The following is a 27,711-nucleotide window of genomic DNA, read 5'->3' on the forward strand; positions in this document are numbered from 1 at the left end:
TTAGCACAACAGCAAGATATTGAACTGCTAATGCACATAAAACTGTAAGAAAAGAATTGAAACTTTTCCCCTACAAAATAATGTGTGTTCAAAAACTGAAACTTACAGATCATGCCAAACACTAAATTATTGTCAATTGTTTAAATGTCTTGTTGACCAAAATTCTGTAAGTATCCTTCATGTAACGTTTTTTTTTTTAAGCATGGTTTCATCTGGAAGAATATGTTAATTCACAAAATACACAACTGCGGCCGACAACTAATCTCCATGATACACAAACAATCTTTACACAAACCAAAAATTTAACTAGGAATTTTTATTTGTTTATTAGTAAATTAGCAAAGTTTATTTTATTCCAAACCTAAAAAAAAGTGGATTTTTCGACAAACCTTTACATGTTTTACCCCATTTTCTTTAAAACCTAAATGAGATAGAGGTCTGGAACAACTTTTATTCAATTTCTTAGATCAAAAACCACAAGGAAGTACCAAATTTACTACTCGATTTACACCCCAAGAATTTTAGTACGGTTAATTTCACAGAAAGAGCAGAAAGCTCTTTATGCTCTGAAATGTTTCACAAGCTGAAACTTGCTAACAAACTGTTTTTTGATCTAAGTTTATGTGAACTTTTTTTTATTTTTGGCTATAGAATCATCTCCAGAGAGCTTGCTGTGCAATCACTCTGAACCAAGAGGAAACTAAACATAATTCCACTCCTATAAAATGTTTTATTTTTCTATTAGAAGTATTTTGTACAGTACAATACTTTTAAGGAAAAAATTGAAATATGTACTCATTGAATTATGTAAAATAGAAGCATACAATTATAAAAATTTAAATAATTGCTTTTCAAAGAGTAATTTATTAGAACATGACAAAATTTAATGAACTGCACTTCTGTATTGAAAGTATTTAAATAATAAAAAAAAAATAGACACAGATTAAAAAATGTAAGTAAATACTTCATGCACATATTATTTTAAAGCACAGTTTTATATAACAGCTTTGGTAATAATGTTTCATGTTTATTGGCTGAGATTAAATAAGAGGGACTATTATCAAATTAATCCTCATTCAATTTTGTTTTAATACACATACCTTACTAACATTAATAACTTCTACAACCCTGTTATCTCAAGGGAAATTAGTCCTTGAACTTCCCCAGGAGAGTAATTTCCTAATGTTTATATCCAATCTTTGACTTCAAGTGTATTAAGAACAAAGAGAGTTAAACTTTTTAAGGTTATAACAGTTTAGTGAAATTAAAGGATTTATATTTGTTAACTTATAAACAAACCTCTTTACTTAAAACAAGTGAAATTAAGAAATATAAATAGTTTAATTTCACTTGTTTTATGTTCACTAGTTTAGGATATATGTTATTCATAAAATCTATCTATGATAGATAAAAAATAAAAATCTAAAAATAAAAAAAATAAAATCTATAATAAAAAAATCTATAAAATAGATCTATAATAAATAAAATCTATCTATGATAGATTTTATTAAAATCTAGTTTCACATAATTTGTTGTACATTATTATCCACTGATAAACTGTTATCATGATGATTCAAACAAAGTTAAATGAAAAAAAAAGCTTGAAAAAGTTAAAATATTTTATATACTTAAATAACATTTAAGCTATTTAGCTATTTGACATTTCAAATTATTTAATTAGTAAATTTTTTTTTTATCAATATTCCATTTCATGAAGGGTGTAAACTGATTAATTTTTAAGAGTAACTAACGGCAAACTAATTTTTACATTAATACAGAAATCCAAATTCTTGTTTTATATTTTCTATTTTAATAAGGAACATAATTTCTCGTTTTAATTAAAGATTTGTACTGAGTTTCGCTCAAATATTACATTCAGACCTGATAGACAATAATTCTGTAAATAGGCTGGCTTATTGTGTAGCTACAGAACAGAAAAAAGAGTCTTGATTGTTTTATAGACAACCCCCTCTAGATTATGCCAAAGATGAACTGGTTCCATAGGTCCATAAAAAAAAGTTAAAATTCACCAAAATGACAACCTTTGGAGGTCCAGAAAACAATACCTATGGTTTTCAATCTGACTAGGTTAGCTTAATTTTTTATTTTTATTTTCTGATAACTTAAATGATGCCATTGCATACATTATTGACTCGCTGATTCAACATTGATGTAAGAAATATATGCATCACATGTCAAGATCTGAAGAACAAAATTTGTCTCCCTTTATCACTCTCTCTCTTGTAGTAGCCCATCTAAAATGCATGAGCAGATGGGTTTAGACATCAATTATAACTTTTATTCAGTTTATGACACCTTAGTTTTTCAATAGCAAATTTTACTATTTTTTTAAACTTACAGAATACATGGACATCTAAGGCATGATTCACTAATGGCAGAGTACTAAGTTTTCCAATTTTGTTGTTTGAATAACATTCATTTGCTCAACATCTGATTACCAGTTTAAACACTACATTCCATTATTCTGTTTATCATGAATATTTAGCCTTCATTAAATTCATGATGCTATTTCCATATCTTTCATTTAGTCATTTCTGTTGTCCCAAATATTTTACATGATTCATAGTTAATTATAGTAGGATTACACCACTTTGCAATTAGAACTTTAATCGCAGATTTCACTTAATCAATGACAGAATTATTTAATGTTGCAACCATCATAAGAAAGTAAATGACAACAAACTGTTGAAGAACGGTTGATATCTACATAATAAATTAAATTGTGGTCATTGTGCAAGAGCAATTTGTATTGTTGCCAGTCACTGCTTATTACTAAGCAGTGCTTACTATTGGAAGACATCTCATCTCATAAAATACACTAATTATATATAAATGTATCTGAAAATCATAACTGAGTGGTTTTCAAACAAGATACCATAAGACATGATAGCAGTTTTGAGAAAGATGATGGTTTACCTTGTTTCCTCTGTGATACTCATTTCCTGAAAAGTTACAAGACTATCAGCCATTGGGTTTCATTTATGAGGTTATTGAAGCATTTACCATTGCAACAGGTGCTTTCTTGGTGGAGAGCTTGATATAATCTTAGTAATCATGATTCTGCCTTAAGACATGTTCAGGGACTCCAGTTGCTATCAAGATGTTGCATAAAATGTCAAGTTAATGACTGAGATGCCTGCAGACTACAGCTAACCTCCAGCTTCTCCTATTAACTATCTACCTAAGATATGGTTTAATAGACACATTAACATTCCTTAAATAACAGAATAATATAATACAAGTGGCTTTATATGATTAGTTAGTTATACAATGGAAATGTACCATGAAAATGAACTATAATCATTCAACATTTTACTAATTATTCATTTTGTAGTTATTTTTAATTATTTTTTTTAGTACCATATGTTATGTTTATTTGTTTCATTGTAGAACACTTATTAAAAACTTTTATCTATAAATCCCTTATTCTTGATTCTAAATTCAAGAATAAGGTTACAATCAATTAACATAAATCATTTTTAGCATTCAACAATGTCCATATGTAATGAAGTTTATTTATTTTAATAAGTAAATTAAATTTCTCAAACCAGCCTAAAATGATTTTTACTTTAAATCTTATAAAATTTAGAATTAGCTGAAAAGTTCTATAAATAGGAATACTAAAATAAGAGTAGTATGGATGAAATATCTCTCTAAAGTAAAAGACTTACTTTAAAACTTATTTTCATCTACTTGCAATTTTCTAAAATTAAGTTTTTAATAATAAGTAAACAGTTTAAAATAAATTAATAAATAACAGATATTAGGAAAGATAATGTTTATAACAGTTCAAAACTATTTATTTACAACCTTTCTTGCTACAGTGGAGTATGTAGTAATTTACATAATTTTTAGAAATAATTTAACAAATCATTTTATCATTAATTATTAATGATTTATTAAATCAATTAATTAATGGTTATTTAGCGTATGTTAAATTTTATTGATATAATGATTTTACTTGAATTATTGAAGAGATTTGGTAATCCAAATTATTTTATTAAAAAAGGGCAATTTAAGACAAAAAACCAAAATTCTAGTGAATAGAAATTAGGTAGAAAATTAATGTACAACTATTACAAAATAATAATTAATGGTAGAGACTATTTATACATATATTCATATACATACATGTGTTTTTAATTAACAACAGCCTTTACTTAAATAACTTCCTTCTTAACGAATATGTGGTTCTGTACTACACATAAAAAATCAAAATTTTTTGAACACTTTTATAAAAAAAATTTTTATGAACACCATCTAAACAGTACCAATTTGTGTACTGGGTTGCAACTACTGGTATTTTATTTTATAAGATTGAGATGAGCAAAAACAAAAATTTTGTATAATTTTTGAAAATATTTATGATAAAAAACATTAATTTTAGAATATTTTTAATATAAGACAATTTTTGCATTACATAAATAATTATTAATTTATCGTTTTATTTTATCTGCCTCAGTCTCATAATTGTTACATTATGAGCATAATAATATTTACATAACAGTGCATGCTTAAGAACACTAAAATACTGGCTTTTAAGCTTAGATAATGTTTATTCTCATATATTTCCACTCTCATGAATAATATTATATATATATATATAAAATGAATGTTTGTTTGTCTCATATGCATTCCTATACCATTCATCCGATTGCAATGAAACTGATGAATTGTGCGCACACCTGTGAAGGTTTCTGAATTAGTTTGGACCTGCTAGGTAGTGCTGGGGTCGAGATATTTATAAAACAGACAAATGTATTAACAGATGTTCTTCTTCTATATACATAAAAAAGGCAATGTCCGTATGTGTCTCTGCTATAGACTAAAATGCTAGTGGACCGATTTACATGTGGGAAAGAGGGCAAAAATAAAAAAAAATGTAAAAAGGGGAAATAGGGAAAGAAGGAAAAAATAGAAAAGGGAAATAAGGAAAAGGGGAAATTTAAAAAAAATAAAGTGGAAAAGGAGCAAAGCGAAAAGAGGAGAAAGAAAATAGGGGAAAGGAGGAAATGGGGGAGGGGTGTAGAGGAAAGGAAATGAAGAAACGGGGAAAGGGAAAAGGGAAAAGTTAAATTTGTGAAGTTCTGTAATTTTCAGTTTTTTAATGTTTTATCATACTTTCATTTGTGTTCGTTTAATCTATATATATATATATATATATATATATACTCAAATCTAGAAATGTAGCTGACCTGACATTGCCAGGTCAGCTAGTTTCTTATAATTATATTTATTTTTAACTTAGAATAATGGTTATTAAGTAGGTTACTTATTCTTTTTTAAATTCATTTCTGTAAACAGAGATTATAGATTGATTTCAATCTGATACAGTTGGATGAGATAATAGATTTTTAAAAAAAACAGTTTTTCAGTTTTATTTATGGTTACAATACATTCAATATATAAGACAAATAATGTTTATCAAAAATTGTGTATTTTCTACCAAAGATGCTGCTTAAATTGTTATTTTTGTTAAATAATTTATGAGTTTCTTGATAAAATATCATTAATACCCTAACCAACAGGCACACATGGTGGTCCATTGATAAAAAACAATTATTATATCTTCTACATTTATAAAAGATTCTAGTTCCAAATATTTATCTCATGAAAATTCCAAACAAGCAGACATTTTTCCCAAACTTTTTTAAGTAAAAGAGAAATATGATGCGCAAGACCGTGTTTAAAATGGTATTTCTTTCACTATTTCAGGCAAACATTTAAAATAGTTATAATGTAAGAGACTATAAAACTATCCACAAAAAAACTGAATTTTCATTTCCTGTTTGACTATTCTTTACAAAACTAACATACTTTTTGTTAGATTTTACTTAAAACTATTGTACAAGTATTAATACAGAAATGAAAAGAAATCCTTTTTGTGAAAAAGTTTTTCTTCTTTCCCCATAAAACCTTATGAGTTTACATATTTATTTTATTTAATTTTAACAAAAAAATTTATAGTAATTTTCATACAAAATTTTCATAGGACCACAAAAAATATTACATGTTAGTAAAAATTAAAAGTGAAACTTTGTAAATCAACAATAATGTAATGTGGTTTCTTAAAACCACAACCTTCTTAAAATAGTCATGTACCCAACCCCCAAAAGCACCATATAATAGCGTGCCAAGATTACAGGATAATTAGTTTAATTTTATTATCAGCACACATTCTGCAAATTCTGAATAGAAGACTGAGTAAAAGAATAGTAGAGAAAATGATAGCAGAACAATTTAGGATGGGTTAAGGGATACTCTTAGGCTATTAATAACTGTTGATGAAATTGGTACAGGAATGATTGTATGTTTCATAGATATAGGAAAAATATTAAATATTTGATTGTGTCAGATTGTTACAAAAATAACTGGTACATTAAAGAAAACAAAATATTTGGATTACCAAGGCTTGAATGTACAAACTTAAACATAAATTATAGTCAATTAACTTATATAATCTAGTTTATGTTATGATAATTATTTTCTTTTTTCATGTCATGCTTTCTACATTTACATTTCAACAACACAATGTATACACTTCATCAAAAAAACACTGCACTGGACATTTCATGTTTTAACATCATACACTGTGCACACATATGGTACATAAATCGACATTCACTACCAAAATTTACTGGTAATGGTGAGAAAAAGTAAAATCAGTCAAATATTTTTTTCATTTCGTATCTGCTTATAGTCAACCATTTTTACATTATTATTTATTTATTGGTACTTTATTAATTTCATAATAGTTACTGTATAAAAAATTGTTTTTTTTTTTTTTATTATGATACGACCTTTTTGTATGGTAACTAAAAGTTAAGTTTCAGATAGAATTTAATGGAAAATTTAAAGTAATACTTCAAAAAATAACAAAATGTAGCTTATAAAAGAAATATAGATTAAACAATTTTCTACTTTATTATTCCTTACTTACTTTATTATTATTAAAAATCTTATTTATAAAAGTAAATAGATAAATCTGGATCTTTGACACAGCTTTAAATTGTGTTCCCCAGTAACCTAAAGCTTTACTGTTTGTGAAATTTCAGGAAAAAATGGTTGTTGAAATTGTAACATAAATCATCATAAACTACATTTTTAGTAAACAAATACATGTTCTCTTAATTAAGTTTTTTATTTAAATTCAAGAGTTCATTTTCAAAAATTGTACAGATTTATTAATGTAATTATAAATTGGTTAGACAACAAATAGAAAAAATTAATCATTTTCTGAACAATCTTATTTTTTCTTCAATAAGAAAGTTGTTTGTTACATCAGATAAATTGGTTAATCCACACTTCTTACTACTAATGTACCCACTTTTAATGCATCTAGATTTTAAATGATACATTTTTGTCATCAATCAATTGCATTTCACTCAACCGATAATCTCTTGAAACTTACACTGTTTATTGCAATTGATTAATTTTATACATTAAGGCCTTAACTTTATTGGTAATCTCATCTATTCTTATGACCTTACATCACATAATGAGTGATTTAAAATGGGCCTACCTCAGCTCCAATCCTGAATATCTTTACTGAATGCCATACTGATATAGGTTACTACTGCTACTATCAATTATTTTCATCATTTTCAATTAAGCGTTGTTTACCCTTCTTTATACAAAATTGCTGTAGTATTCTGCCAAATTGTTGTAATATTCCATGCCAAAATTGTTGTAGTATATTTTTTCCAGAATACCTTTAATATGTAAGAGAGGAATAAGTAAAAGTCTTCTGTGTACAAAACAGTTTATGCAAATTCAAATATTTTTGATATGATATGTTTTTTTACATTACAAATGAAAAATGGATACACTATATTAGGATTCCAGAGGTAATTACCAATATTCAACAGAAGACTTGCACAGGTACTAAAAATTTACGATAGAAAGTGGTACACCAAATTATAAGCAATACAACATAGGATATACAATATTCTTATGTTATATTTATTTATTATAATTATATTAATATTATTTATCTTGCAGAAGATAAAATGAATATTTGCTTCATGCTACTATAATGTATATATGTGTAACATTGCTTCCTGCATTCTTAATATTAATTGGAATACTTTATTAGTTTTTTCTTACTTATTAAATTGTCTTTTTTCTTCTTCTTTCTTTACTAATTACTTTTAATTCTGGTTTTATAGTTGTAGAATATTTAACAATAATGGACTCAATCAAAGCTACGAAGAAACTTTCAAACTTTGGAAGTGTACTTACTTTGTAGTTAGATTTCTTTAATTTCTTTCCATTGCTTTAACTATTTTCTTTGATATGATAATGCAAAACTTATAATTCATTATGGTCCAATGTACAATTGATACATAACCAATGCAGCTGAAATTAAACATAAATTTATGTTTTTCATGATTTCTCAGTTTGTGTACATATATATATATATATATATATATATATATATATATATATATATATATATATAATTATAATGTATAGATATAGATCAAAAAGTGAACAAATACTGTCACATTTTAGCTAATCTAAATCAGATGATTTCAAAAATTGTAAACATTCAATCTAAATATACAATTGTAAATTATAATTTTATAAAAGAGCACTAAATAATTATAGACATTTAACACTTTGATGAAGGGGCTTGATTATAGTTATCAAGAACATTATAACTTCATTTTAAAATGTTTAATTAAATTACCAAAAATTACATACAAGCATTGTTTTTTAAGACTATGCATCCATTTTTTAAAAACAAAAAAGTAAAAACTGTAAAATAAAATGAAATTAAAAAAACTATCTTTAAAACCATATTAAAATTAAAAGTAATACTTTTTTAATTCTTCTTTAAATTTTTACTTTTTGAAGCTGGCACCAAATTAAGGGTTAATAATCTTTTAATAGTTAATTTTTATTTGAAGTCAATTTCTAAAATATGAAATTAAAAAACTGACAGTTTTTTTTTTTGTTTTAGTTTGTTGGCATTGTAAAATAAAATGTGCTTTTTATTTTGTTAACTGCATAAAATAAAAACAGGTTAGCAACCAAAGGGCCAAATTATAAATGCTTAAAAATTTGTTTTTAAAATAAGTATTTATAAGTATATAAATTTATTAATTTTTCAGTTTATTTAAAATAATAATTCCATTCAAGTATAAAGAATACTTTTACATTGATAGTTAAAACAAGAAAAAAAGCTGCATTGGGCTATGTATTACTGATAACAGTTACTGAAAAGTTAATATTTTATTAACATGTACTGTGTGATTAAACAATTTCTCTTCAAAAAGCATTGTAAGTTTTAATTCCAGATCACCTTTTGACAAAACATAATATAAGACAAAATACTTCTTACAGCATATACAACAGAAACACTGATCTGAAATTTTCTGATTAAAAAACAAACAGAACTGATATTTAAATGAGCAATTCTGGTATTTAGAGTGGAAATTTTGTTCTATCTCATTCAAATGCTTGTAACTAGCAGATCATAGATATGATTATCCAAAACAGTTTATTCTATAGTGGCTAAGATTAAAAAAGAATCGCACAAAAGTGACTACATCAAAGTGATAAAAATATTTACTGTTCATAGTTTACTGTGACTGATTATTACGCAAACATACACATTAAATGATACCATGCTTAGAAAAAGCAGAATACTACATACTGTAGCGCTAGTTAACACACAGCAATACTGGACAGAAACTTTTTAATTACACAGTATAAAACTTAATGTACTAATAATAGTATATAATAATAAGAAAAAGATAAATTGTTAAAGGTAGGCCTTAATTCATTGCATAAAGGTAAATATACTGTTCAATTTCATTCTATATAAAACAATTTATTCGCTTAAATATGACTCACAAAAGAAAACCTTGCCTTTAAGGATGTATCTCAAGAACCACTTGACAAAAAAGACTGAATTCTAAAGCTTGATCTTTCTGCACTAAAATTGTGAACTGAAATTTAATTTTTATAAAACCTATAGGATTACAGAAAATTATACATAAAAAGTGCTTCATTTTATATCTTGTTACCTGGTTAGGCGATTTCAGCACTCCACATTACATAAAAAAATTAAAATGACATATGTTTAAAAACAAACATATGTGTTAAGTATGTAAAATATTTTACATTGTTCAGTTTCAATGAGATGGGCCACTTTTATATGTTTTCTATTTTGATTCTCATTGAAGATAGGAAACTTTTTCAGACTGAAATATATTTTTTAATAAGCTACTTAAATACTAAAACCACTTTATAATTTCAATTAAATAGCAAGATAGAAAAAAGGTGTGAAAGACCTGATAAGAATTGTGATAATCAAGGTCCTGAGCGATGCTGTGAATCTTGGGCTGTTGGAAAAGAGTAAACTTTCTTCACATAGCATAGAATACATATTTTAAGATAGATCTCAAATTTGTTTGTACAAACGTTTTACTGTGTAGCACTGTAAAGTGACTTTACTATTTCTAACATGTGGTCAATATTTCCAAGAGTTTTATGAAAACTATTTTTCAACTCATTAACCATTTTTTGTTAGATGAAAATATGAATGCATTGTTTCAATGAAATAAATTCTATTTTTGAAGTGCCAAAAAGACTTTTTTTTTTGCCAGGGAATGCAATTTTAAATTAAGGAATATTGAAATTGCACTACTGATAAGATGCAAAAAGTAGATACTTTTTATCAGAAATCTTCTGCAATTTAAAATAATTTCCTTAAAATTTAATCTTACAATAATAATTATAATATGAAAAGCTTAATTTCTTCCACAAAGTATTTCGTTTGGTTAACTAAAGGTTATACATAATTTGTTTTTGTATAATTTAATTGGACATTATTTTTATACAAAAATACTTTTGTTACGTAAAATAATTTAATGTTACTCTATGGTTAAATTCGATAATGTATTCATGTCATTCATCCATGATTTATTTTATATCATACCTGTTTAAAAAATATTTAATTATAAGAATTTTAATACTGTCAACTGATGTTAAAGCCTAATTTTAATAGCAGTATGTTTTATGAATTATGCAGTTACTGATTTAATTATAGCAAATCAAGTTATTGATTATGGTGATTAAAATAAATATTTAATAAGACTGTTTTGAACTAGAAGTTAATTGTTTTTTAATGTTTCAGGAAACATAATTTATATAGTAAGAGTATGGTCAGTCTGGAATTTATTATATTTATTGGTATCAAATTATTTATAGAATTAAGAAAAGTATTTTGTATTATGTATTAATAACTCGTAATTTATTTTATCATTTAATGATTTATATAAAAAAATGCAATTTGATTTCAATTGAAATGGTTTTTAATATAAAATATTCTTTCTGTTTTACAGGAAAACAAGCTTGGAGATATTTGCTTCTCTCTCCGATATGTACCGACAGCTGGAAAACTGACTGTTGTCATCTTAGAAGCTAAGAACCTCAAGAAGATGGATGTGGGTGGCCTTTCAGGTAAGTTGATATCATTATAGCATAAATATGAGTGTAACATAATGGTTATGTTTATTTTATTTCCACACGTATATATACCTTATGCAATGTATTTAATAACGTTTTGAAAATTCAAATAATTCATCAATATACTGACCACTGTGCCAATTAAACTCAAAAAATAATAATTTAACCACCAAACACAGTAAGAGAGAAACCTAAAAAACTAATACCAATAGTCAACTTTTGCAGGATCCTGCATCATCAGTCATAAATACATATTACATAATTCTACAATTACAACAGCAAATAACAAAAAAAGAGATAAAATCTTAAAAATTTAGAAAACATAAACCCTAAATTTGTAATTACAATGATTTTTAAGTTTCTATCTCTCATTGTTTTTGTTATTTATTGATGTATTTGTAGAATTATGTACTGACTGATGATGCGGGATCCTGTGAAAGTCAACTGTTGGTATTAGTTTATTAGGTTTTCCCTTATTGTTTGGTGTTAAATTGCTGTTTTTTTAATAAAATTTAAATCTGTCTTAACTGAAATTTTCAAGTTTTACAAATTTTCTTATGCATCTTTATTGCAAGGTGATGATTTCTATAATTTTTAGAATTTTTTTTATCTCTCTTGTCTTTTTTATTGCTCTCAACTTAAGAATCATGGATCAAATTAAAATGAAGCTATTTTCACAGAAATGGAAATTCTAATACTTATTAATCTATTTAATAAAAGTGTTGCCTTTAATCTGAGCAGAATATTAAAAAGAGTGCTTCAGATAACCTTGCCTCCTCTCAATCTGTCAGTGGTACAGACTAAAGCGAATTTTTGAATGTTACCTTAAAGAAACAGAGCATATACACAAGATACAACTTCAACAGGCAAATTTTACAAGTAACATTAAATACCTAGAACTCAACACATTTAAAATTATATTAAAATAACAAACACATTAAATTAGACAACAAAGCAACTATCACATAAAGTGAATTTATTTCACACATATGAAATATATTATTTGACTACTTATATTTAAGGGTTTCCTAAACTTTTTTACGTGGGCACCATTAACAGCAATACTATCAGTAATACTACTAGTAATTCTACTGAAAAAGTACTACTAATTAACTCTGAAAGGCCCTTTGAAAGAATTCCATTATTTTGAATATGAGTCATTTGATATTTAATGATTTTAATTTCTACTTTACTAATTCAATTTCATTGATGAGCTTAACATCTTCTGTTCACAGTACTACTAATAAAAATTTTGGATTATTAATTTGGTATTATTATTATTGGTATTACTATTATTATTACTTGGTATAAATTACTGAAAAAAAATGTTTAACAGAATTTCATCTGTGATCTTTATCAACAACTATAAAAATAGAAATGAATTAAAATGCATGTATTATACCAAAAACATTTGAAATATGAAATCATTTGAAATGGAAATCATACAAAAATGTATAATGAACATTAGCAAGACCAATTTTTTTATGCATACCAAAGCAGTCTCATATATTTACTTCTACAAATAATTGCATATCTCTTACACAGTGTTTAATTTTCCAGATTAAAAATTAAAGACTAATTGCATATTAGAGATCTAATAAATGTCAGTCAAAAATGACAAGCTAAATTACTGTTCCAATATAATAATAATTTTGTTTATTTGTTAAACAACATATACTCACACAGTGAAATTCTATATCTGAAATAAATATCAAAACAAAACAAAAACACTCAAAACTTTTATTAAAAATTTATTTAAAATTTGAAAGTAGATGCTACTTTTATTGTAAAACAACCACTATCAATTAATACTGACAAATAAATAAATAAACTTAGTAATCTTCAATACCCGCTGATGATGTTTTAACAATGAAAATGGCCAACTCATTTTAGCTTTTAAATAAAAGTTTTTTGCATGGTTTTTAAAGAATACCATTTTCTTTTTGTCCAGTCTATGTATAAATTTTAAATATTATAGATGTATAGAATATTATCAAAATGCATTTACACATGCATAATATTCATACATACATTATTCAGATTTTTAAAAGTTTCAACACATTTAAGCTTTTTACAAATGTAGTAAATATTATAACTAACAACAAAAATAGATCTTATATACCTGAAAGTCAAAATGTAAAAACAACAATGGGAGTAAAATAAATGAAAAATTAAAATTTAACAATGCCATCTGACTAAGAAAATTTGTAAATTTAATTAGAATTAATATTAAAGAATCATTTTTATTAAAAAAAATAAATAAAAATGTAACAATGCTAAGCCAATAAATATTATTTATTTATTCACACACTAATAAGGCTGTTATTCTGTTGTGGGTGCAAAATGCTACGGATAACCAGGATTTGAACTCAGAACCTTTGGATGAAAGCTCAAAATGTTACCATTTTGCTATGGAGATGGCTGTATAATCATAATTATAAAACAAGTTGCAAATACTTGTATTTTAGAAATATAATGTACCTAACCAGACATGCAAACATTAAAAGTAATTAAATGTTAACATGACCTGTCTCCATGGTCAGGGACTGAAACTGTCTTATTCAGTTAAAATAACATGCATTTTATTCCTGTAAAATATAATCCTAAAAAAAAGCAGAAGTAAAGTTAAAACATTGAACCTTTCAATAATAACATTAAATTTTACATAAATATTCTTGTTAATTACTTTTTATCTAGAGCAGAATGTAAATTATATATTGTAAAGGTAACTTTAGGACTGATAAGTGTGCTAATCCAGATGGACCTAAAGATTGATCCCGTCATTCAGAGATTGCTGGACTGCAAGCACAGAGAACTAGGTTATGAGTTAACCCAATCAAAAAGTCAGTCACAGCTGCATTAAAACATACCTGTGCACATGAGCATTGGGAGCCTCTGTCGAGCGTGACTATTGCAAATGAGAGGACACTGCAGAATACATAATGTTCAACTGCAACCACCAGTTGTTGAAGCACAGGGAAGCGTATCTGAGAGGATTTCACATGCTTACCTTCTTGATAACATCATGGGGAATATCGTATGAACAGAACAGATGTGGCACATGGTGACCAAAGATGTTGTGAAAATTACCCATTCAATGCTGAATGAAGAAGTACAGGTGTGAGAGCCTCTGATTTTCCCTTGGGGCTGTGTTCATAATCAAAGCAGATCTGGCTCCAAGGAGAAGTAACAGACAAAAAAAAGGTGTGGTACTTCACAATAAAAAAAACTGTTCCAGCATTTGCCTGGAAGAATGAAGGATAACCATATTAATTCCTTGATCAGTTCAATATAAAATTATTGCATAAAGAGAAGTGATTATGTAGAAGTTTTTGACAAGAATTGATTGAATTATAGTACTGTAACTCTATAAAGAAAATAAAGTAAGTAATACACAAATTAAAAATGTTGAATGCATTTAAATATTATTTATTATGTAATATTGTATTGTTATTTTAATATTTTTTTTGTGTAAAAATCCTATGGAGAAGACTATAAAATAAATCCCCTGTCAGAGAGAACGTTTTTGGTACTACATCAATTAAAACTTATAACTGGTTTATATTTTTTTTAGAAACTGTTCATAAATTTTAAACAGTTGAAGCTGTTTTAAAATCTTTAGACTTGCATTATATATATCATATTCTATACCATGATAGTTTATTAATTTTACTTAATAAAAAGGACCCAGTAACTGTTCTATCTAGTAACTTATTCACTCACATTTAACTTCTACCTTGGACTTTAAAAATATGTAATTTTAATTAAAAAATCCAAACTAATAAGTCATAAGAATTTAAATAAATGTTCACAAATAAACTGCAATTTAGTAATAGCAGAATTAGGTTTTAATTAAGTTTTCATTGTGAGTGTTTGTAATCTCTGTAATTTTTTTTATATATATATATATATATATATATATACATATTTAATTTTTGTAAAAACACCAATTGTTTAATACAGTGGTGATTATCCTGAATACACTTTGAAGGTAAGAGTAGAAATCTAGTATTTGTGAGAATAAGATTATTAAAACAATAATGTTCTGGAGCTAGCAAGGAATTTAATAAATTATTTATCTAGAGAAATTTTCATTACAGGTAGAATAAAATAAAGTCCAGTAATTAGGTGGAGTAAATAAAAATAACTTTTAATCTAAGCCTCTCCTTAAACTAAATAAAAAGTTTTACAAGGATTTAAGATTTGCCTAGAAGGGAATAAGAAATGTCTTGGTTTTTGAAATGCTGTCATATTATTTATCAGAGAAGACTTATTTAAATTCTAAGCTCTGCTTATTTAAATACTAAGCTAATTTTTTATAAAATTGAGAAGTCTTTATTTTATTTTCCAATCTGGTATTACCTTCACTTGATTTTAGAGATGCACTTAAAATGAATGCTTTTATTATATCTGAAAGCAGAAAATATATAATGATCAAGATAAAACCAATCCAGAAAGGTACAAGTCTCATCTTCATATCTAGAAAACATTAATATTCTCCATTGCCATCTAGAGATATAGAGGAGACTGTAGAGATTCTCTGAACAATTTAAAAAATTTAAATATTTCTCTGTTACATCAGCGACACAAGTTTTCAGTTACAAATTGTGATAGCCAAAGATTTTTCAGAACAGTCAGTAAAATATAAAATATATTTACTTTCAAACTGAACAAGGCCATGTCAAAGGCCAACAAATAGATTTGTTTCCCATCAACAGTAAACAAAATAAATGAAGCACAGAGAAAACGGGTGCTATTACAAAATTTTCAATAGTTTAAGTGCAGTATACCATACCCACACTGAAATTCATAAACTAAACCCTTATAGCAACCAATACACAAATTTTAATGTACTAAGTTTTAATGCTCAATCAGATTTTAAGACTGAAGAAAAATTCACTAGCATTGATGCCATTTCACATTCTTTGACAACCAGCGAGTACTGATGTTAGAGGGATTTAGCAACAAATTAAGTTTAAAATCTATTCTCATTTTAATAGAACAGCATATTTACTTCTAGACAGAACTGTTTGGTTGCTTACTCCTTTTAAAGCAACTCAATCAAAAGAAGGGCAAGTGCACAACAGAAAACGTGTTACTGAAAAGGTTTTAATTGAAAAATGTTTTGGTCTGTTTAAAAAAAAATTCTAGTTCTCAAAGGAATTGTTTGAATACAACATTCCAAAAGTTGTAAGCTGAAAAGTTAAGTTATAATGAACAGCAATTAAATGGCAAACTATTAGAGGTTGCAGCAGGACAGCCTAGTGCAGCTAAAAAATAAACGATAAAGATACAAATATGATTTTAACAGAAAAAGAGCCAAAAAGGTGTAGAGAGAAATTCTCTCTACACTTTTAGACTTTTTTTTTATATAATAAAAAATTATGCATTGTAATGATACATTTTGTAATTTTATTTTTCTCTATCTTTCATTGTTAAATTTATAATATCATTATTACGTAATTATAATAATAATTTTATGTTTCTTGAATAATTTTTTTACACAATATATATTTTCAAGCATACAGGTTAATTTTGGATTAAAACATTTGGTTTGAGTAGACAAATGAACAAATTAAAAAAAAAAAAACTGCATAAATATACAAATAATAAGTAAGACAATAATAAGTAATATGTAATTACCGAGTGCAATAAAACTTTTAGCTTATACTAACAGCAACCTTTTGTACAAGGAAATCTTTTTTTTTAAATGTTAAGCTTCAAAATGCTTCAAATGCTTTTGACTGCGATAAACCTTGGCTTGATGAGTCTCATCTTTCTTGCTTCCTAGATTTTCTTCATTTGCTCACTACTTGCTTACTTCTGTTCATCAGTCCACTTTAAGCCCATCCCGCATACCAATTTTTGTTCTTTAAATTGCTTCAAATTATCTACCTTTCTCCTGAAAACAACCCTGTCCTCTATCTCTTCTTCCAGGATGTCCATTTCCACCAAGATCACTTCTGATTTCCTTAACCCAATTTGTTGTGTTTTTGAGTTTCATAAGATGATCAAAAATCAATTTTGTTACCATGTTTGTATCCATCCTCTCTAGGTGTCCATAAAATGTAATACTTCATTTTCTTGCTATTGTGAAGGTTGCTGTTTTCTTGTAGAGTTCCTCATTGCTCCGTAGTCGCCACTTTCCTTCTTCGGTTTTTCTGTGGTTCTAAAATTTTCTGTAATATTCTTTGTTCCTGCTTTTCAATCTCCTTGATATCTCCTTTTCTGTTCATGGATAATCATTCTACAGCATATAATCCTTCTGGCTTGACGGCATTGCTGTAATGTCTTAACTTTGTGTATGGATATACTTTTTTTGTTGTTCCAGTTCTTCATTATTCCACAGGCTTTCTCAATTTTCTTAATTCATGTTTGTATTGCCATTTTATCCAGTCAATATGATTGAATCCATTCTCCAAGATACTTGAAGCTGTTGACGCTATTGATCTTGCTGTATGTTGTTTCTAGCTATTCTTCATTCTTATGTTTCCATTCCATATATTCTGTTTTTTCGAATAAAATTTGTAGTCCAGTTTTTTGTGCCGTTTCCTGCAGTTTCTCAAACATTGTTTTTGTCTTCTATTTTTCATGTTAGAAGTGCTATGTCATTCGCAATTGCCAGGCAGTCTACTGTTAGGTTGTTTACTTTTGGTCCCAGTTGTATTCTCTTTTTCTAGTTGTTTCTGCCATTCCCTGATTATTTTTTCCAGTACAATGTTAAAAAGGTTTGGCGATAGTCTATCCTCTTGTCTAATTCTTGTCTTCATGCTGAAGGCTTCCAAAATTTCACCTATGAATTTAACATTGGAGGTTGTACATATTAAAGTTTATTCTGAAATTTTGCAGGTCTTTCTGTGTAGACAGAAAGACCTTAAATTTTAGAAAAATTTGGCGTAGGCCAAATTTTTCTAAAATTTAAAATAATATTGGTCTATCCATGGAGCCTTCTTAAGGTCCATGAATGTTACTTCTGCATTTTTGCCAGTTATCGCTCTAAACCTTGTAGTGCTCCTAATATTGAAAATTTGTTTGGCACATGATTTGCCCTTCCTAAATCCTCCCTTGCACTCACCGATTAGATGATCCATTTGTTCATTGATTCTACACTCGAGTGCCTTTCATAAAATTTTATATGCTACCAGCAGGAGGGAGATTCCCCTATAATTATTGTTATCTCTTTTTTCTCCTTTCTTGTGCATAGGGTGTATGAGGGCACTTTTCAATTCTTCTAGAATCTTTTTAGTCACAGATTTGTTGCGTCTTCTTTACTATTTTCCCTTCTCCCCATTTCAACATTCTATCTTCCCCAGATGCTTTATTGTTTTTCAGTGTCTTAATGATCTGTTCTATTTCTTGTTCTGTGGGGGTTCTGAGTCTGGGTTGGGTTTATTCCAAAATTGGGTTTTGTACCAAAATTTAATAATTCTTTAGGGGTTTAACTGTTTAATAGATTTTAAAAATATTTAGCTAGAATATCGCAATTTTTTTTATTAATTAAGACTCTCTCTTTTTTCCTGTTTAACCTCTGGTAACTACCGTTTAGATAATTCTTCAGAGGATGATATGTATGAGTGTAAATGAAGTGTAATCTTGTACATTCTCAGTTCGACCAGGATGTTACTTTCAGGTTGTAACTTACTACTAATTTGTATCATACTAGTAGCAGAAGAAATCATTCATATAAATGTACATCTGAAAATACTAAATTTCTCATCTGTCTGTCTTTTTGTAATACAACTGCAAATTTCAAGGATATGCAGATGTACATTGACTATAATATTTGGTTTAATAGTTTGAACAAGATTCTCTATTAATAAATAAACATGGTGATTCTAGACCTAACAAATCATGGTTATATTAATATTTTTAAACTATTTACTCTGTAAATGCTGGTTTAATGCAGTACCTGGCCAATTTGGTTATTGAAGATCAACACATTAAACATTGCATGTATCTCTTAAATTTGTAGGCATCAATATTTATCTTAGCTCTTGATTTCTATGCACTGTTTACTGATGTGGTATGGATGATATTTTTGGATATATATATAACATTTTTGTGTCTGATTATTTTCATTTACACATCTTTAATTTTTCTAGGACTTCATAACAGTTACAGCACTTTGGATTTGGAAATTCAATTACTCTGTTGATCGAATATTGATTAACACTAAAGATTAACATAAGAGAGTAAATCTGAAAGTAAAGCATAAGTTCAGAAAGTATTTTTAAAAGACCCTCATTTTCAGCAGGACTGGGAATTCACATGAAAATTTAAAAAAAACTGCGTACATAATATTCCTGTAACTGAGGTCAACTAAACTCTATATGCCACATATAGAGTGCTGCATCAAACAATCATGGCAGCATTGCGAACTGTAAAAATATAACTTTCCTTACATTTTAATTAGCCTTATATGTTTACTTTCTCAACATCTCTCACATTGTGTGTTATAATAATGCTTTCTATTTACACAAAAGTTATTACAAAATTGATTTCTGATCAGTTGTTGAAAATAAAATAGTTTTTAAAAATTTGTTGAACATGGATTAATCATCATTCTATAATCTTGTTTCAAATCCATCTACTGTTTTATCTGGTAATTGCTAATAAATTAGTGGTCAATGAATGAACCTGTCATTATCATGACTACCAATTGTGAATGAATGAATAATTTTCAAGGACAAAGAACTACTGAGATTCACAGAAAATTCTGTCACATTTATGGTAGTAATGTTACGAGTGAGATTACAGAACGAGATATTGGCATGCAGATTTGGTAAGGCCTTGATACTTCTTGAGTGTTACAATAAGCATCCAAGAATGAAGAACAAATAAATCAACAACATTTTTATGAGACAACATGAAGATGCTTCAGAAATCAATTTAAAACATAAGAGTTTATAGTAAAATGATCAGAAGTTTATTGTAAAACATTGAAAACGCTACAGAGATCAATACAAAACAAGCAGCAGAAGTTACTCACAATATGTGTTGATCTATGTGAGAATGTGTCCTTTTCTCCAGTGATTGCACAAATGTTTTAACTTAAGTGAACTTTTTCAATGTGGGTTTGCAAAATATGATACAATACTACAATTAGGGCAGTGATTGGAGAAGTTGCTTTTAATTTTTTTTTTACCAGCCAGTCAAAAGTCAATTTTGAAATAGCTCTTACATTATTTATTGACATACAATTACTATTTCCAATTATGTCCTAGGTTGTTGTAATTACTAAGTGTTATAATAATAATATTAGTTCTTTTTCTCTAAACATAAATTAATTTCATAATTGTAATATCTGTAAGTAAAATGGTAATGAAATTGGAGTTAGTTTCAGTTTATATACCAATACAATAATTGAAAATCACAGAGGCAGCTCTGTTAATTAGCCACTGATCTTTTGTTTGCATCTGAGGGAGTTGGAGAATTCTTGTATTTTATGAACTTGCCTGTAACTGAGTACAAACATCCTGTAAATTTTACCACATAAATACTGACAAAATCAATGCCATATAATTAAATTTATTATAATTTGTTGACAGATCCCTACGTGAAAATTGCTCTCATGCAGAATGGTAAACGGCTTAAAAAGAAGAAGACAAGCATCAAGAAATGTACTCTGAATCCATACTACAATGAATCATTCTCATTTGAAGTACCATTTGAACAAATACAGGTAAAAAAGAAACAGACAAATTAAGAAAACAAATTCTACAATGATAAATGATTAAATTGTTTTAATCAAACCAGTTAATTTTAAAACTGTTAGCTTACTATACATCAAGAGTTAGGTTATTATAATTGAGCCTTACATTATAACTTTGCTACCATTTCAAAAAATCTGTTCATGTAACAAGTGTTCATGTCACTCATTGTTGAATGATTACTTTAAGATTTGAAATTATTAAAGTTATTTCATTACTGTTGAATAATATTAAAAACGCAAAAACTATTATAACAGTTCAGCTAGATTTAAAAAACAACAATTATCAAAGAATATGGAAAAGAAATTATTGAAAACATAAAACAATGTTGTAATTTAAAATGAATAAATCTAAAATAATATAAATTTATGAGAAAGAACAGCTATAGTGGTTCAAATGCTTCATGTCTAGATGTGAATGGCAACTTTTAATAAATAAATATTTTTATTTCTTTCCTCAGCAGCTAATTATGTTATTTGCACTATATTTTCAGTTGATATAAATATTGGCAAGTTTTATAAGTTAAGAGTACAGAAAATCTAGGATATTATCGATTAGGTTTGAATTATGTCCGTTTCTTTCAAAAATTGGCATTTTGTCTGTCTTTTCAAATTGGTATATTATTCAAATATGTTAAGATACAAATTCATTTTTCAAGTAGATGTAAAATATCTCATTTTTTGTTAATGTTGATGCATATCCTTCACTACAAGCCATTATGAACAGTAGGACAACACTATAAATTATAAGTGATATCTGGAAAGTAACTGACATTTTCAACATAGTTTGCAATAAACAAGGTGTCATTAAGACTCACAAACTGTCTTAACAGTGGTAGAAAGAGATCTATGCAATTGGTACGTGTTTGACAAGTACGATCAAAATGTTTGCTACAAGTGATATTCCTGTCAATTGCAAATTTAATTGAATAATAAGATTCCTTTTTGCCAGGAATTGTGGAGTGACTAAAATCCATTATCAATTATGCAAAGACAGTGGAAAGAGTGTAATGAGTGAGGATGATGTAAGACAATATGGTACATTTAGAATGGATGGCTCAACAATCATGATGAATTGGCAAATGTCTGGCCAATTGTGAATGATGAAATATTATGTAGATTTCTACATAATAATCAATATACATAATCAATATATATACATAATCAATATATACATAATAATCTACATAATAATCAAAAAGATTCCTTTTTGCCAGGAATTGTGGAGTGACTAAAATCCATTATCAATTATGCAAAGACAGTGGAAAGAGTGTAATGAGTGAGGATGATGTAAGACAATATGGTACATTTAGAATGGATGGCTCAACAATCATGATGAATTGGCAAATGTCTGGCCAATTGTGAATGATGAAATATTATGTAGATTTACAGTATGGATCAAGTAAACTTGTGATTTACTGTATCAACTCTTTCTGATTTGTTTTCTCAGATCGCCAACTGAGTTCTTCACGAAGTAGTATCAGTAGTATTAGACTGTTTTATTCCTGATGATTTCCTTTTTTCAAAACCTGCTTTCCTGAGCATTACACTGTTGTTGTTTTCATGGAGAAAATTGTAGTTTTCTTGGTGAGACTTAAAGATTTAAAGAGACTTGTAGTTTTGATGAGAGTAAGGTTGTAATTATATAAACATACAGATAAAAAAGAAATGATAAATAAATATTTTATTCTGATCCATTTATAATAATATATTATACAGGAGTGGGAAGGTAGCTATGCTACTCCAAGAGCAAAAAAAAGAAATACCTGACATTTGCCTGGAAAGATCAAAAGAAAGCACAGTTAAACTTTGATCCGAGAAGCATTATAGAATGTATGTTTTACTATAAAACAAAAGAAATGAAGTAGTGAAAGTTCACATTGAAACTTAATAATGTGCAAAAGTAATAAATATAGTAAGCAAATGTGAGAAGATATTAAATAAATAAAATTAATAGAAACAGTAGAGTGGAGCCAGACTTAATCAAAAACAAAATAAAAAAAAAAAATTGGTAACTTTTTTGGACAGAAGTTGAGTCTTATTTGATTTAATGGTTATGATACCACAATCTATTTGGAAATACAGGATGAGCAACATAAAACTAAACCCATAATTCACCGCTGCAAAATTGGTAGGTTATCTTGGAATGAAATTTTATGAATGATATGGATAAATTAAATAAGAAAAACATAAAATGTAACTTAAATGTTGTATTTATTTACCTTATTGTTACAAAAGATGTTCAAAATGACCACCCTGGGCATCAATGAACTTTTGTGCTAGACTGATCATATTGAGAGTCGTCTGACGCAAAATGTTGTCAATTGCATTGATTTTTCGTTGAATGTTCACCTTCAGTTCATCAATATTGTGTGAACTGGATGCATGGTAAACGCTCTCCTTTAAGTAGTCCCAAAAGAAAAAATTGCAAGCAGACAACTCTGGGGAACATGGAAGCCACTGTCCTCTACTGAAAGCTCGTTCATTTGTAAAACCTGCATGAACGCGATTAAATGAACGTTTGACACGTTGCTCCGTCTTGTTGGAAGAAGTTGTATTCTTTTTTATTATCAGTTAATTGCGCTTAGAATTCTTCAAAAATTGAGGTAAATTTGTGTATTGACAGCCCAGTCAAAAAATATTGGTCCCACTATACGATTATCAGAAACGGCACATCAAACACCAATTTTCTCATTGTGAAGTGAATGCTGGAATATCTCATGAGGATTCCTGGCCATCCAGTACCTGGTGTTCTGCAAATTAACATCGCCTGATAAATGTAATCATGCCTTGTCTGACGTGAAATACGAAGTCAGGTCTGTCTGTTCATCAACAATGTTTTTGAGAAGCCAGTTGCAATAATTAAGTTGTTTCAGTTTGTCTATTTCCTTCAGTTGTTGCACAGTTGTAATGTGGTACGGTTTCAATTTTAATTCATGAAGAATTTTACAAGATGAATATTTACATCTTGTATAACCAGATTGTTGGGACAACTTGCGTAGTGATTTTTTTTGGACGGGCAGTAATTCTCCTTTCAATATCGACAATGGCCTGTGGAGTCCTAACGGAAGGTTGCTTATTTCATTTTGTATTTGAAACTGAACCTGTTGAATGCCATTTTTTAACTAAACCGTGTGTGCTACTCTTTGCTAGGATATAGGTATTTGGAAATTTTTCTACAAATACTTGACATGATTCTTCAAATAATCCAGAATGAATGTAGGCCTCAATTGGGTTGAATAAGGCACTTTACACAAATAACCGCACTTGCAATATTGCACTGCAACAAAAAGTATACTACACTGACACGTAACCACCTGACAAACGGCAGCAACAATCAGTAGTAACATATAGTCGCACTAGTTGCGTGAGATTCTTTCATAAATAGTATTGAGTAGCAGTTTCACTATGGGTTCGGTTTTATGTTGCTTCCTATATATATTAAATATTTTTATTTTCTATATATTATAGGAAATAAAAATGTTAGGAAGGCCATTCAAAGTGAATATTACATGTTGAACTATGGTGTTTTTTTCACACAACATATCGGCAAGCTTATTAAGTGTTTACTGTAACAATTCAAGAGGTGTTACTTAATCCTTCACACAACCTAAATTTGGCACCTAGTGGTTATCATCTTTTCATAAATGTGTGGAAATGGCTTGCATCCCAAAGTTTTGATGAGAATAAGGTGAAATACCTTCTTTTTATAAGAAGGTTAACAAAATGATGAAGGGCCTCAACCCTTGCTGGTACTATGTCCATGGATCTACTCAAAAAAATAATTCCACCAGCCGCAAATAGTATCGGTAATGACACGTATGATCCACGGTTACTATACAAAAGATAGTGGCAGATACTTATAATTTTTTTTGTGTATTTAATTCAGCAATGATATCGAAGTTACAGTAGCAAATCTATACTAAAAATTAAATCTATATTTTTTATAGTTTTATTTATGCCAGTGTAACACTATTCTAACTCATATATTTATCAATACAAACAAAGTTATTGCTTGCAGCCGATAAAGTAGCATGTCATGGTTAAAAAGAATGTTCATCAGAGCAGGATGTTACAAGATATAAATGAGAATATTAATTAAATTTTCAAACTACCATATTAATTTTTATGTATAATCTGTTTCAGAAAGTACAGCTAGTTGTTACTGTTGTGGATTATGATAGGATTGGAACATCAGAACCAATAGGAAAAGTTGTTCTTGGTTATAACGCAAGTGGAACTGAATTACGCCACTGGTCAGATATGTTAGCTTCACCTCGTCGGCCAATTGCTCAGTGGCATACTCTTAAAGATCCTGAAGATGACAAGAAGGATTAATTGGTAATCATTTTTAAACATAAATCAAACATTTAGATATTATATAATATAATAGTGATCTCTTAAAACTCAGCAATTACTCAATGTAAGATATTTTACTACATTTATATATTTGCTATATGCTATATAAACTATACTATAAAAATTGCATTTATACTATTTACTACGTTTCTCTGAGGACTGTTTTAGGGTAAATTTTCCAAAATATCTATAATTTGGTGAGGAGTATATCTTAAATCAGAGCAGCATCATGTGTTTTTGTAGCAGTTATTTTTCATATTATAATATTTTTAGTCACTGATTTAATCACTTTCTTACCATTATCTTTTATTTTAGTCTTTCTGAATCACTTTAATCTGTAGTTCCACAAATGAAATTTAACTCATTGACTGAATTCTTTTTGGTACTTCATTTATTAAACAAACTGTTCTCAAATAATCAGAAATTTAATGAAACATGTTATTGTTTCATTTATGCCATAGGCAGGAGAAGACTTAATTTTTTATAGTTTTATTTATGCCAGTGTAATATATAAAACTTTATTTTAAGATGTAATTTTTATAAGGAATTACTATTCAACTTTTAAGGTAAAAGAAAAAAAAACTGTAGATCAATTAGAGAAAAATTTAGGGGCAAATATTAGAAGAAAACTATGGAATCTGTTAAAAAATGTATTTTAGCAAAAGTATAGAAAATTGGTTCTGATTCATATAAATAAATTAAATCTTATGTAATTGCGATTGTAATTATTTTGTTTTTGTGAATTGTGAATAATATTCATACACATCTGAATCTTTATTATATATGTTATTAAATCTGTAAATGTAATAATAATTGAAGTAGACCAAACAAGAGCTGTAACTGGACTACTGGACTGTCCAATCAAAGTGATGCTTATATACTGTATATAGAGTTGCTGAATCATCAGGAGCCGAGTGCATCCAGAAAGAGCCGTATGAACTGTAAAGAGCTGAGTGATGCTGACAGGAGCCAAGTGCGTCCGAAAGGAAAGTTGAGGCTGTGTACATGACACATCATTTCACAACAGAAAGGAGTACATAATTTGTTGGTTTACACTCTTTGACCTGATCTTTCTTATGATGATGCATGTAAAGCAACACAGATACAAGCAAAATCAGTCAGAGTTACTTCCTTGAAAGTAATGATGCTTATTATATTGCTGGTCTCTGTAGTGACTAGATTTAATATCATGTAGAACTGGATATGTGGATTTCAGTGAGTTTAACATATATTCAGTGAGTTATATATATATATATATATATATATATATGTATACACGTATATTTTGTTACTCATACTTTTTTTATATAATTTTTATAAAGTTTTTCATTGGCCAAGTACAATGAGAACCCTTGCAGAAGCAATTCTGCAATCTGTAGTATATTAAGCTAAGTAATTAAGTACTCGTAAAATCAATGTCAGATTGCAATTTTACATGTTGAAATTTATTAGTAATGTTTCTTGCTGTCAAAATTAATATAGCTTCAAAATGAATTTGTTGCAGTTATTTTCATCTAATTTATATCAGTTCTATGAACTTGTATAATTTATTGTTAAAATGTTGCTGTTTTTAATGAAATATATTTTTTTTAAAATTAAATAAAAAAAGCAAAATAAGTCATTCTGAACTTGGGATCAAAATCTAAAAAAAAATCTTTTGTATTGTAATTTATAAATTGTATTTAAAAATTATATTATTTTTTTTAGAATGAAGAAAATTAAAGAAGATGAAGAAACCAAAATTCAAATGAGAAGATTTTCTGCATTTTTTAAGATGATATTGTATTACCAACAACATATATTAAGAAGTATTAAAAAAAGATAAATAAATGAAAAATACAAACATAATCAGCACATGTAATCTGTTGTAAATAATAAATTATACTACATATTTAAAATCAGTTATTTTCAATCATTTGGTGCTTAGTGTCAATGTTGTTGAAATATTTTTTTTAACAAAAAAACTCTTGTATGTGGCCAATTTATACAAGAGCGATTATATTTATATCTGTAATTATACATGGCTATTATTTCAAATATAAAATCTGTTACGCATATAAAAATTATATATACCATATACACCTACTAAAATTTAAATTATGAATAAAAACCATTATAATTGGGTTAAATAAATAAGATTTTCT

General features: G+C 27.6%; 1 protein-coding gene across 4 annotated transcripts in view; it reads left to right on the plus strand.

Annotated features, from left to right (window-relative positions):
* The window catches only part of LOC142325955 (synaptotagmin 1-like), a 208,764-nt gene extending 181,299 nt beyond the window's left edge, over positions 1-27,465 (plus strand). For 3 of the 4 annotated variants that reach the window (XM_075367924.1, XM_075367921.1, XM_075367920.1), the window contains 4 exons: positions 11,376-11,493; positions 21,048-21,181; positions 25,355-25,549; positions 27,275-27,465. In XM_075367924.1, coding sequence (XP_075224039.1) covers positions 11,376-11,493; positions 21,048-21,181; positions 25,355-25,546 — 444 coding nt within the window. In that variant the 3' untranslated portion in view covers positions 25,547-25,549; positions 27,275-27,465. The remainder of the gene's footprint in view (positions 1-11,375; positions 11,494-21,047; positions 21,182-25,354; positions 25,550-27,274) is intronic. The other variant, XM_075367923.1, reaches the window with a different exon arrangement.
* The last annotated feature ends 246 nt before the right edge of the window (positions 27,466-27,711 follow it).

The sequence above is a fragment of the Lycorma delicatula genome, chromosome 6 (genome assembly GCF_047948215.1).
Source record: "Lycorma delicatula isolate Av1 chromosome 6, ASM4794821v1, whole genome shotgun sequence".
In the NCBI taxonomy this organism is placed as follows: domain Eukaryota; kingdom Metazoa; phylum Arthropoda; class Insecta; order Hemiptera; family Fulgoridae; genus Lycorma; species Lycorma delicatula.